The following is a 13504-nucleotide window of genomic DNA, read 5'->3' as shown; positions in this document are numbered from 1 at the left end:
CCTGGCCGGGCTAAGCTGGGAGGCACTGGCCCCCACCAGGTTTGTCTTCTCAAGAGCAAGGCCTGGGCAGCATTCTGGGGCCTGTGGATATTTATCTGTCCCCAGAGGCTTACCTTAATCCCTTCTAAATCCCACACGCTATCAGCAAGGAAACACAGTGAATCCCAATGAGGCGAACTTGAAAGTGGGCAGACTGGAGCTACAGCTACAGGCTGTCCAGCGCCATTCACCCTACAGACCCTCCAGTGGCAAATGCCCATCATTGGAATCAGCAGCTGCCCCCCACCCCAGGTCCTAATTAGGAACACTGGAAAAAGCAGGCAACTCCCTGGCTCCCAGGGTGGGGAGCTCCTGGAAGCTTCTAGAAACAGGCAGGCTCAGATGAGGGCTGAGGGGGCAGTGGCTCCATGCTGGCACTCCCCACCATACAGACCTCCTCAAGAGGTTACTCCAAATCACTCTGTGCCTCACTTCCCTCCGTAGTGCAACCATGAACCACTCAGGTTCAAGTAGGCCTAGAGGAAGTTCACTGCACCTTGGGGTGCACGGCAAGTCCCCCATGCGTGGGAGCTCAGTGGAAGCCCACACACCTGCCCACGAGGCCGGCATCATGCTCAGGCCTGAGTGGGGTCAGTGGAATGAGGGCTCCCCGTGGAGGTCCCCAGCCTAAGCCTGGGACGTGCACACCTGTGATCTTCTGTGGCAAGTGGGACTGCGATGTGACCAAATGAAAGACTTTGTCATGGGACATCACCCTGGAGCACCCAGGGGCCCAGAGCCCTCACAGGATTCCTGGAAGTGGAGGAGGAGGAAGGAGGCAGAAGCAGAGGGGCCACCGCGGACTCTGAAGCAGAAGGAAGCAGCGAGGCACGGGGGGCCTGGCCACTCCAGCGAGAAGAGGCAGGACACAGCCTCTCCGGAAGCCTCTGCCCCGCCAATGCCTCAACAGCCCAGGGACTTGGCATTGGGCTTCTGATCTCCAGAGCTGGTACAACTAAATCTGTCATTTAAGCCGCTGTACTTGCCTTGGTTTCTACCAGTGAGGAACTAACACAACCTGTAAACTAAGCTGAATTCTGCCCCCAAACACCAGCTCCTACCTCCTTCCTGCCCTGATGTAAAGGTTGGGAGGAAAATGGCCTTTAGAAGCCTGAGCTGGTCAAAGGGAACACCAAGGGTTTTCTATCTTGTTTTGTTCGGATGGCTGGAGAGAGGGCACACCAGCCAGACAGCACTGGAGGCCACCAGCAGAGGGCAGTCCAGAGACGGGGCAAAAAGGCACCAGAATTCTGACCCTTTCATTAACAAAAAAAAAGCAGCGCAGGATTTTACCAGCACAGTTTGCAAGACACCACAGTCCTCCTCTAGGGACTGGAGAAGTGAGCCAGTGCTGTGAGGTTTTACAGGAACACACTCGGGAGAACATTATTGCCCTTGACGGAAAGAAACTTCACTCAGCTTACGGCATTTTTATGGTGGAATTCACTTGGAGGAAAAATTGCTCCTCCAAAAAAGTCAGAATAATAGGCTCATTCTCTGAAAACATGAATGCTTGCTCGCTCTCTCTCAGTCATGGTTAGTTCTGGCATCTACTTAAATGTGCTTTCAAAGAAGAAAGGAAGGAAGGAGGGATGGAGGAAGGGAGGGAAGAAAAAAAAGGAGGGAAGAAGGGAGGGAGGGAGAGGGAGGAAGGGAGGAAGGAAGGAAGGGAGGATTTCCTTAATTTTATCACAGCTGCCAAAGAGAATTCACAAAATTTCCACATTTTGAAATTAGTACCAGGAAGCAAACCCAACAGGTAAGTACATACCAACTATACTTCATTTGAACTTAATTATGAATTTCATGGTGATTAAAGAAAAAAACTCTGTAGGGTAGAATTAGAAAATCACTATTTCTGAAACAAAGAAGTTATGGGTTCTGGCAGCTTATAGTAAAACCCAACTGCCATTGGGTTACAGAGCAGAAGAAATGCCATGCCCAGGATGGCCACCCAGGAGGTGCAGGTCCAGGATGGCCACCCGGGAGTTGCAGGCCCAGGATGGCCACTGGGAGGTGCAGGCCCAGACGGCCACCCAGAAGGTGCAGGCCCAGGATGGCCACCCAGGAGTTGTAGGCCCAGGACGGCCACTGGGATGTGCAGGCCCAGGACGGCCACCCAGGAGGTGCAGGCCCAGGATGGCCACCCGGGAGGTGCAGGCCCAGGACGGCCACCGAGAGGTGCAGGCACAGGGGGGTGATGCAGGAGTGGAGGAACACAGAGGCCCTACAGAGCCTTTTCACTCTGTAAGTTCTACTAAGCTCGCTGCTCTCTCTCAACCTAGACAAAGAGGTCTCCAAACACTGGGAGAAAGGCCACAGGCAGACTCGAGGCCCATCCTCTCAAGAGATGGTGCCAGCAGGTTGGCCCAGACCTTTTCCAGATCTGCAATCAGCCCCAGAGCCATGCCCTGCACCCCTGGCCACCAGAGGCATGCCTGTGACAACACTCCTGTATGTAAGCCCGACTTAGCTCAGGTGCGTTCGAGGCTTCTGGAGCTGGCTAGACTCTTCCTTCACATTCTTCTCTGCACTGGCAGAGACCGAAAGCCAAATAGGGATGCTGCTTTGGGACCATTTCCTACACACCTGACTCAGGACCCTCCTGCTGACCTCACAGAATCCCAGCGCTTCTAATCTCAACGCTGGTATTGCAAACCTAAGGTGTCCACAGAGTTGGACCCACTTTAGCTGCACCTGGGTCGGGAGCACTTGCGACCTAGCACTTCCCGACACACCAGGCCTATGTTTGCAGCAGATGTCAGAGATAGGACAGATGCACGTCCAAGTGCCTGACCACTGCTGATGTCATGACTGTGGCCCTGAGTATCTGGGTCCCGTCCTGTGTGCATGTAACCGCAGCGCTCCCAAACCACCTTTAACATGAAATGGGAGGTGAGAACCAGCTAGAAGCCTGAGACCCGGGACTGGACAAAGTGGGAAGACAGCACGTCTCACATGTAGGCCAGTCTCATGACCTCACTGACCACCAGTTTCCAATCCATGAAATACGAACAATTTTACCTCCCTGGAAGGGCTTTTGTGAAGACCAAAAGAAATTGTATGCAGAGGACTGCCAGAACTTACTGTTATTATAACAGCATAATTACACGAGATCTCACATTCCCCAATCTTAAAACTCAATTAAAATACTTACTTTTAAAACAAAATCTTAGTTAATCTTCAGGCCTCAGCGCCAGTGAGCTCACACATCCTCATTGCTGTGACAGGAGCTGTCACTGCTGCAGGCCCTGCTTCCTATGGGACAGGTGTGTGCTTGGTGATGGGAGGTAACAGAAGGGCAGTGGCCAGGAAGGTCCCAGGAGGACATCTGGACTTCTGACTCGGGAATCGGGTGATCCAGAGCATGTCTGCCTCTCTTGTGTCCCCATGGGCAGAATGGCCATGAGTCCCAAGAGGCGTCCCAAAGACAGCCACAGAGGCATCACAGTCTCCACTGTTGGTTCTGGATATTCATTTTGGGGGATCACTGAAGTGACCACTGATGGTGGTAGCGGAGGCCTGGGTGCTCAGTTCTCAGGAATCTCTCTTTCATAATGAGCTCTGGTCTGCAGATAACACCCTAAACAAGATTTTTTATGCTTATGCCTGTGCTGGTCCCATATTCTATCCAACAAAAGCCACAGGGTACACACATCCCTTTCTGAACCTGGTAACCCTGGGACCAAGTAAAATGACAACAGTGATAGCCTGGTGAAAAACCCCAAGCTATGACAGCCCTCTCTGAAAAGGCAAGGATGCCCCCAAAGACAGCCATAGAGGCGTCATGGTGTCAGCCCTCTCTGGAAAGGCAAAGGATGCCCCCAAAGACAGCCACAGAGGCATCATGGTGTCAGCCCTCTCTGGAAAGGCAAAGGACGCCCCCAAAGATAGCCACAGAGGCATCATGGTGTCAGCCCTCTCTGGAAAGGCAAAGGACGCCCCGAAGACAGCCACAGAGACGTCATGGTCTCAGACCTCTCTAGAAGGGCAAAGGATGCCCCCAAAGACAGCCACAGAGGTGTCATGGTCTCAGCCCTCTCTGGAAGGGCAAAGGATGCCCCCAAAGACAGCCACAGAGGCGTCACAGTCTCCACTGTTGGTTCTGGATATTCATTTTGTGGGATCACTGAAGTGACCACTGATGGTGGCAGCGGAGGCCTGGGTGCTCAGAAAGACACATTTCTCTGTCTGCAAGAGCAAGAGAGACCTAGCTATGAGCTCTGTACCATCAGCAGGTCCAGGTCAGCTTCATCTCAACATTGCCTCTCTGCTGGACCAGGTTCCCAGGAGCCAGTTAAACCTGTGGCCACAGACACAGCCCCAACACACCGTCTCCTGGAAGAGGGTCGCTGCGACCCAGAGTGGTTCAGGTACTCAGCTCTGGCTTAGTATATTTCATGGTTCACTTGTACCTGACCACGAGAAACTCTGAAGTGGTAACTGTCCCTTTATTTATTCAGTAAATATTTACCGAGTACCCTAGATAGGTTCTCTACAATCCAGTGTGGTAGGTGGAGACTAATTCACAAAGGAACAGAAGAGGGCCATTAAAGCAAGAGTGAGAGGCCAAGGCCCAGGGAACACAGGGTTGGTGGAGGAAGCAGGCCCAGAAGGGAGCTTGCATTTGCCTGTGTGCCTGGCGTTCTCTGAGTCAAGGAGTGCATGTGGCTGCACAGGACACCAAATTCAACTGTGCTGTCTTAACCTTGTTTTTCTCACCTCTCAAAAGACAATGAGTCCAGGGCTCTGCAATTCTTTAAGGATGCCATCTGGGACCCAGTTTCTGGTTCTTGGACCTTCCTCATGGTCACAAAATGGCTGCTCCACCTCAACCATCACATGCAAGTTCCAGGCAGGAGGAAGAAATAGAGCAAAGAAAAGAAGGTCTGGCTAGCTCAGGCTGTTCTTCGTTTTATCAGGAATAAAAAAAAAAGTTCCCAGACACCTAACATAACTAGATTCCTGTGAACCTGAAAGAGCCCACATTCCCACCTCAGTGGTGGAGAGTCTGAGGCATCTCTTAAAACAGGGAACACTGTCAGCTAACTGGATCAGCACAGACGAGGTCTGCCGCTGAGAGAGAGAGAAGGAACGGATAGCAGCCGGGCAGCTTGCAATGTCTAATAGTTGTAGGCATACGTGGGTGGCTTATCATTAGTGCCATCTATCTGAACACTGGCGGCAGCTCCCTCTCTGCTGCGACTTAACCAAAGAGTCTCAGAAACACGACCAGTGTCAGCATTTTCACTACTTCCTTTGACGGATACTGACTGTGTAGTCACCACGTGTTAGGCATAGCGCCGGCTCCTGGGTATGCAGTGAGACGGGCCCATCTTCTTGCCGGTCATCCGGCCGTGCCCTGTCCTGTGAGACTTCCTGCCTGCACAGAGGCAGCCAAGCCAAAATGCACAGGGGAACAGGCTCTGGTCAATGCACACGTGTAGACACAGCAAGGTCCCTTTAGCTGTGCCTGTGACAGCTGGATGAGCCCTCAGATAATAACTCCCGACACCTCATTTACTTCCCTCAGCCGTGCCTCTCTCTGGGTTCCTAGTGCACAAGCTGAGTTGTTTGCTCACTCCACAACTCACTGGCTATCTACTCTGCTCAGCCGCGGGGCTGGCCAAGAGGGAATGCTGTGCGTCAGCGTGCACCCCTCCTTCCTTCCTGAGACAGAACCCCAGTTCTGTTCTGAGATGAGCATTCTGCTCACCTATCACGTGATGGATTATAATGGGACAAAGTCCAACATGATGATGCAATTTTCTGCCTTCCCACACTCCCCATAGCCGGAAGTGCCACGTGACCTAGTTCTAGCCAGTTGGAACATGTGCAGGGGTTCAGAGAAAGCGTTTGCTTTCCTGATCCAGGCAATAGATGCAAGTGGCGCCACTATGCCCTCCTTCTCCCGACTCTGAATGCAGATGCAGTGCCTGGAACCACAGCAGCCACTTTGCAATGATAAGGCAATGATAAGGCATTCATTGTCATATGAGAAAAATTAATGCAGATTTATTTACAATTCTGTTAACTGGGTATAATCCTATTGGTCAAGCATATCCTGAAATGTTATAAATGGTAAGAATGACAGCCTTCCTACCCTCATGAACTGGGCACTGTAAGTAAGAGAGATGACTGCCCAGCTGAGGTCAATTTCTGGTGAGGAAGCAGAGTGTAGCAGGTGCACAAGATGGTCCCAAGCTACTCAGGGGATGGGGACAGGGCCAGCATTGCTCAGGAAGTCTCATTCAACTAGAAGAAAAGCTCCTCTTTTATACATTTTTTTGAATGCACAGTATACTAACTTTCCTAAGATAATGCCAAGACCCTTCCCCCAGCACACCTTTTTACTCACTTGTCCACTTTTCCCCAAGGTCAAATCATTCGTCCACACTATGCCTCCTGTAAATCTCTCACCCTTATGAGTTTTTTTTTTTTTTTTTTTGCTTCAAAGCTGATCTGGGTTTACCCAGAACTCTGCCTAGAGTGTGGGAGAGGAATGCAGGTCTGCGCCAGGCTGCCAGGCTGCAGCTTCTGGGCGAGTGGATTGTTAATTATTAACAAAGCAGAGAAAAAGATACCAGCTGAGCAATCATCCCAGAATAAAACTATAGTTTAAAGAACATCCCACTTCAGCCCAAGGAAAACGGCTTAGCCATCCCATTTTAGATATTACCACGTGTCAGTGATCACGGCCATAAGTGAATTACCCTAAAAACAAAGCTACAGCGTAAGAATACAAGCAGTTACACACCGATTCTTGCCAGTAAAAGCACAGACAGGAAACATAAGGCAGAAGGGTTCTAGGAATGCTACAAATCAGCCCGTCGAACACCCGCGTTTCCACACTCGGCGTTTCCACTTTGCAAAAGGTTCGCAATATATAGTATTTGCTACCCTATTGGGGGAAAACTATTTTAAGACTAATTAGCATGAAATTTTTAGAATGCAAATGCTTTTCGTTTAGACATAAAACAAAATGCCACGACATTTCTTCCATCCATTTATCATAAACAAGTTAATTACTGTGTAACAAATCGCTCCTGCTGGAATCTGTGGGGGGGGCTTCTGGCGAGCTGACTCAGGCAAGAGAAGGAACAGCAAAGTCGTCATTAACAGCCGACGGCGCCCCGAGAACGAAGCGGGACTCTGTGAAGCCGTGCTTGTCACATTAAGGTTAAGCTCTCTCCGTTGGAATAACTTAATTATAAATAGTCATTATCCATTTAACTTGATTCCTGCCAGACTAACAGGAACACCATGCTTCTTTATTTTTGACACAGCCACGCTCACCACAGCTTGCAGTTGCAAAGTTTTCTACATACATAGGGACATGTTTGTGTCCTGGCTTGAGTGGGTGCCAGTTTTAGCTTTTGCCTCTATACGTGAGAAGCAGTTCGATGGCAGGCCACCCCAGAGGAGGGAGCAGAGGACCCAGGACTCAGGAGGCCTGGGAGAGGCTCTGCAGTCCTTGTATGAACCAGGCTTTGGCTGGGTGCATCTCCTGTGTGACTGCGCAACAGTTTACAGGACAATTCGCCCATAGACATAGTTCGTGAGCTGGTCTACGTTCACCTGGGACTACATGACTCTTTGCCCCCTTCTAGGTGAACACCATCTGGGCACAGCAGCCAGGCCGACATCAGACAGTGGTCCGAGCTTCCCCACCAGACCTGCCTCAGGCAGGGAACAGTATGGCCTGGACCAGCGGCAGGCCAAGATGCCTGCACAGCCCAGGACAACAGGGAATAAACAGTTGTTTGAAACTTTACAATGCACTGTAAAAAGTCTGAGGATTTGTCCTTCCCGCTGTGGTAGGCAGTACTTGCTATTTATAAAAGAAAGGCCTTTTTTTCCCCTTGAGTCCCTGAATAAAATGTATCCTCTAAGATCTCATCACATTTAGCCACATACACAGGGAGGCTCACGGGTGCCAGTGTCAGCACAGCATAGGAGTCGTGCAAACAGCGGGCTGCACACAGGGCCTCAGAGTGTATGTATGGGACGGTGGGGACAGCACAACACGTCGAGAGTGACGGAGCCCCAGGGCCTTCTCTGCAGATCCACAGGGATTCTCAGTAACCCAGAGAATCTTCCAATGCCAATACACATGCCATTAATGGAACCTCTGTAGAAAACTCTTTATTTTGTATGCCTGTTCAGACGGTGCATCCGTTCTGCGCCTAGGCCAACAGCCTGGAGGGCTTTTCAGTTTTTTGGTGATCACTAAGCAAGTCAATACTGTCAAAATTCAGGTAACAAGAAAAGTTGGGTTCAGCGTAAAATAAAAGTCCCGAGTCACATAACCAGGGATAAGCAAGGTAAGCCACCGAGCTCTGTCTTGGAAGGTAAAGGTCTGTGTGGGACAGATCCTGCCCATGAGCGCACCCACACACGACCTGCTGTCAGCTCTTGAGGGAAAATTCTATACTCCTGGGAATACAGAACTGGTAGAGAAGCCAACGGCCTGAGGATATCATGAATGTGAAATTTAGTTTTGATACTTTATGGAAAGTTTGCTTTCTCCATCACTTTGAAATCAGAGGCCACCACTTCTGGGAAACTCGTGCCAAGAGGGAGAGTCCACAGCTAAGGAGTTCATGGTACCACTTTGAAACAGTGGGGATGGAAGACTGATTTATTTCCCCTCCCGTGCCAATATAAAGTTTAATTAGTTTGTCTTGAAAGGGAAACGTATTTAATATGCAGAATGATTTACTGCCATTCGAGTTTGGAAGATGGCTCTCACTTTCCCATCACGGATGCGGATTTAATCCTGCAATGACGATGAAGCTAACTGGTAGTCTCCCTCCTGAGTGTGTGTGTTCCTGTTGTCAGTGGGCAATAATGGAAGTGAGCACCACATTGGTGAGCAGAACGTCTGTGGGCTTATTTACCGCATTTCCAACAACACTGTCTGCTCTATCGTGCATTGCAAAGCAGGGACAATTTAAGAATCCAGAATTTCATACATAAAAATACTTGGTAAGAAAGTCTCTCTCTGAACATTATTTGGGTGATGTTACATCTGAATTCTAATTTGTTGCCCAGGAAATGATTCACTTCACTCAAAAATGACAGGGATTCTGAATCATTCACCTGTGATGCAAGATGCCTGGGAGGTCGAGCAATTTGCACCTTGCTGACTTCACAGCCATCATTTTGCAGAAAACAGCACGAAGAAAAGGCGGGCCGAGCTTGGAGGCCCGGCTTGGAGGAAAAGCATGGCTTGTGATCCCGCCCACCCCCAGACCCCGCCCCTACCTTTGAGTAGCTTCTCCCCTTCCAGAATATTTTGTGAGATTAAGGCCGTGTAATCTTCTTCGGAGAACCCAGCCTTGCAGGTCTCTCTGGCTGTAAGATCCTCATTATGGGCCTGAAAACATAAAGAAGAGGGGATAAAACAAACCTAAGTTCATAGGGATTTAATCTGACCCACTCACATAGGGCGCTGGGCACAAGGCCTCTGGCAGAGAGGAAAATGCTGGTAAGTCAGTCTCCACCCAGAGGTGCTGTCAGTCTGCTTCTCTGGTCTCTGGGGATCCAAGGAGCCCAGGCTGTAGACTGGGGACACAGCGGGAGGTTCCGTAAGGAGCTGAGGCAGTTGACAGCAGGCCTGCATGTCAAGGCTGCATCAGAACCTGGAGGGAGGAGCCGAGCTACCCCCACCAGGCAGAGGTAGAGGACTTCAGTGTCCTCTCTGAAGGCAAGGGGAGGCCCAGTGAGCACTGGCTCTTGCAGGGCCATTCAGGCTGGCAGGAGCAGAGGCAGCTTCCTCAGTCTCCTCTCTGGTCATCGGGGAGGTCAGAGGAGACTCCAGGGCTTGCTCAGAGCTGGGCATGGAAGATGACTCTGCAGGAGGCGAGAGGAGGTGGTGGGAGCAGCTGCCCCTCCATCTTCTCTCCACTTCCCTGGGCACTTGTGCACCTAAGAACCCCCTTCTCCAGCCCAGCCAGGTAAAAGAGCCTGTCCTAGGGAGCTCGCTCGCCTTCCCGGCCCAGTCAGGAAGTCTAGAGTCCAGGCACAAGGGTGGGGAGGATGGGGGACGACAAGGCCCCCTCCCAAGCGCTGGGACTGGGCTCCACAGACAAGCGGGGCGCCGGGCTGTGGGGCGGAGGAAGAGGCAGTGCGTGCAGCGGGGCAGCCGCTCCTCCACAGGAGCAGGAGCGCAGCGAGGGAGCCAGCGCAGGGCGCCCGGGCGCAGCCTGCACTCACGCCTTGCTCCGGCGCTGGAGGGAAACCTGCCTCCCGCCGCCTCCCAGCGCGCCGCCGCCTCCTGCCCCGGCTCCGTCTGCAGAGGCTGCCCCGAGCTCCAGGCCGCTCGACGCCAGCCTCGAGGCGGGCGCCCTCAGCCCGAAAGCACCAACGGGGGGCGGGAGAGAGGGACGCAGGGTCATTCCTTGGGGAAAAAGGTCCAAACCGCGGCTCCTTTCCCCGGGAACGGAGCTCCAAATAGCGCCCGCAGCCCACGGGGAGGCCAAACTCGTCCCGGAAAGTTTCGGCCCGCCCGGGCCGTGTGCCCAGCACCGCCCGAGCGCCCCGGGCCTCGGAGCAGGCCTCCCGCCGCCGCACTTGTTTATTTCCGAGGTTACCAAAGCGCTGCCCGGGAGGAGGCAGCGAGGCCGATCGGCCACGAGAGGGGGTTCCTGCAACTCCTGCCGCCCCGCCGCCTCCGCCCAGGGGCGCCCCCGGAGCAGCCGCTCACGCTGCCCCCGCGGGCCCTGCACCTCGCCGGGCGCAGAGAGAGGCTGGGACGGGGCCAGCGGGCCCCGCAAGCAGAAAGCCGGCGCCGGGCTCAGTCTCCCGGGGTACCACCCCCCCGCCCTGTGCCCGCCGGGTGCCCGGCTTCCCCGCCCGGCTCCGGGCCGCGCGGCCCCACCAGACACAAGGGCTCCATCCCGCGCCTCGGTCTCGGCGGCGAGCGTGCCCCGAGGTCCCCTTCCACCAGCCACCGCGACGGTCCTGCCAGCAACCGAGAACTGAGCCGGCACAGTTCAGCGGACCCCGGACCCCTGGGCAGGAGCAATGTGAAGGAGAACCACCCTCCCACCCCCCGCCCACCCCCGATCCCTGGCCCGCCGCTTCCAGGCTCCGCACGCCCGCAGCACGGCCCGGGCTGGGCTCGCCAACTCCGGAGGCGCGCGGCTGCCGGGCGATGGAGGGCGCGCGGGCTCCGCCCGTGGGCAAGCCGGCCTCGGAGAGGGCGAGCCGAGCTCCGGGCAGCAGCCGCGAGCTGGGAGCGGACGCAGGATGGTCGGCGGGTCCCGGTGCAAGCAGAGCCCTCCGGATCCCCCACCTAACCACACTCCCCACCAGCTCTGCAACGCCGCTTTCCGCTGGCACGGCGGCCGCCGCCGACCTTAAGCAGCTTCTCGGAGCGCCGGCGCCGGGCTGGATACGGCGGTGTGCGCGGCGGGGCGCTCGGCGCCGGTCGGGGAAGACCGGGAGAACCCAGCGGGCGTGTGCGAGCCCAGCCGGCTCCGGTGGCGGCCCCGGGCTTCCGAACGTGGAGCGGGAGGCGGCAACTTACCCGGAGCGCATCGGAGAGCGACAGCAGCACTAGCAGCACGCCAGCGCCCGCGGTCATCTTCCCCGCCGCGCCGCGCCCCGGCTCCCGCCCGGTGCTCGGAGCCCGCTCTCCGCCGCCGCCGCCGCCGATCGCCGGTCCCGAGCCTCCAGCCCGGCTGCGCCTCCGCGCTCCCCGCTTCGGCTCCGGGAGCAAGGCCAAGTCCGGCCGGCGGCGCGCTCTCTCCGGCCCGTGCGTCCGCCGGCCTCGCAGCCGCCCGCGCCTCTGTTCCGCGCGCTCCGAACTGCAGGTGAAGCCGCGCGGATGCCCCGCCGAGGCCCCGCCCCGCGGCCCAGCCCCTGCGCTCGCCCGGCCTGACGCGGGCCTTAAAGGCGCCGCGCCCCGCATCCCCCCAACCCCAGCGCCGCCCCTGCCTGCCCGCAGCCGCGCATCCCCGCCCACCCCTGGCCCAAGGGGCGTCTGGTGCCCGGTTCCTGGCCAAATGGCCGAGGACACTCACTCATTCTGGACAGAAAGGCAGTGGGCGTGGAGGCTGCAGAAGGCACTGAGGTTCACGCCCCCCAGCCCAGGGCACCCCCTTCTGGATGGGGCGCCCCGCGATCTTAGCACAACTTCCTGCCTGGGCCCACGATGGGAGGGGCACCTCCGCTGTATTCCTTGTGTTTAAATGTCTTCTCACCCTTGATGCCAGACCTACCTCCTGGACTTAAGCTGGGGCCAGGCAGGTCAGGCGGGATGGTCACTATCTCGAGAGAGCGCAGCTGAGAAAAGGAGGATCAAGGCCCAGGGTTCAGCTGCTGGGCTTTGCTGACCCCCTCTCACTGGGAGGCTGGAGTCTGGGCCCTGTGTCTGATGTGTCCTGCAGACGGGCTACAGTACTGATTCCCGTTTGCAGTCAAAGGCCGCTGAGAAGCCAGGACAGAAAGCAGAGACTATAGAACAGGATGGAAGTCCCAGACTGGGCTGCTGTCGGGACGCCCTGCACAGACAGTGGGTGGGAGGCGGCACCGTGGGCTCCGGGAGGTACTTTCTGCACTGGTGGACACTTCTCTACAGGACTGTTAAGTTAAAAATACGTACTGCTTGGAAGGTGAGTAAATGTTTCTGCATCTTTCCTTTGGGCTTGAGGATTTGAAGAAAATTGGTTTTGTTGGCTCAGGTATTTCAAAATTTCTTTGTCTTGGTTTGGAGGAGCTCTGTGTCCAGAATATATTAGTTCTGGTTTAAGAAATGCCCTGGAAAGGCAGAGGAAGAAGGCTGAGTGACACCGCAGAACTTGGGGATCAGCGACAATTGGGGTAGCGCCTCGCAGAGCTTGGGGATCAGCGTCAACTGGGGTAGTGCCTTCTGCCGCCCTCCCAGGGCCTCACGCTGGGGAGCAGGCAGTCTGCTGGTCAGCGCTCTGCCCTGCCCTTAAGAAAATCAGATTTTTGATAACACAGGGGAGTGGATTAGGCTCTGTCTCAAGAACTGGAGGCTAGATTTGGTTTGTCCACGTGTAGCTCGAGGACTACAAAATGGGATGTGAAGTCTCTGTGCCAACCTGCCTCTGCTTACCCGGGTCTTGTGCCCTTCCCAGCCTGGTGGGAGAGGAGGGTACCACTGTCTCGCTGAGTGTCCTGAGGTCCTCCCTGGGCAGCGAGGTATCCATGAGCCAACCTGCCCCAGTCTACTCCTGAGCCACATGCCCACACCTTTAAAAGACGTCCCTTCTGCTTCTCTCCTTTTTCAGGGTGTGTCATCACTGCCCAGGTGACATCAGGAGCTGACCAAGACTGCACTCCAGTCTTGGGTCTCTTGTCTATTGTCTTGAAATGTCCAGGTCAGGGGGAGGGGGAGTTGCTTTTGTCTGCAAAAACCCTGAACATTATGGAAATGGTTTCTTAGGAGAGGTGACACAGCCCAGCCTTGGCTCTACGGTGCTCTGGGAAACTG

At 54.9% G+C, this 13504-nt stretch overlaps 1 protein-coding gene across 1 annotated transcript in view; it reads right to left on the bottom strand.

Annotated features, from left to right (window-relative positions):
* CDH4 (cadherin 4) overlaps positions 1 to 11873 on the bottom strand; it is a 469303-nt gene extending 457430 nt beyond the window's left edge. The window contains exons 1-2 of the mRNA XM_053574371.1: positions 11573 to 11873; positions 9307 to 9418 (exon numbers count right to left, since the gene is read on the bottom strand). Coding sequence (XP_053430346.1) covers positions 9307 to 9418; positions 11573 to 11629 — 169 coding nt within the window. The 5' untranslated portion in view covers positions 11630 to 11873. The remainder of the gene's footprint in view (positions 1 to 9306; positions 9419 to 11572) is intronic.
* Between the last annotated feature and the right edge of the window lie 1631 nt (positions 11874 to 13504).

Source organism: Nycticebus coucang, chromosome 21 (assembly GCF_027406575.1).
Source record: "Nycticebus coucang isolate mNycCou1 chromosome 21, mNycCou1.pri, whole genome shotgun sequence".
NCBI classification, from domain to species: Eukaryota; Metazoa; Chordata; class Mammalia; order Primates; family Lorisidae; genus Nycticebus; species Nycticebus coucang.
Note: the sequence above shows the minus strand (reverse complement) of the source record. Positions and strands in the feature narration are given on the sequence as shown.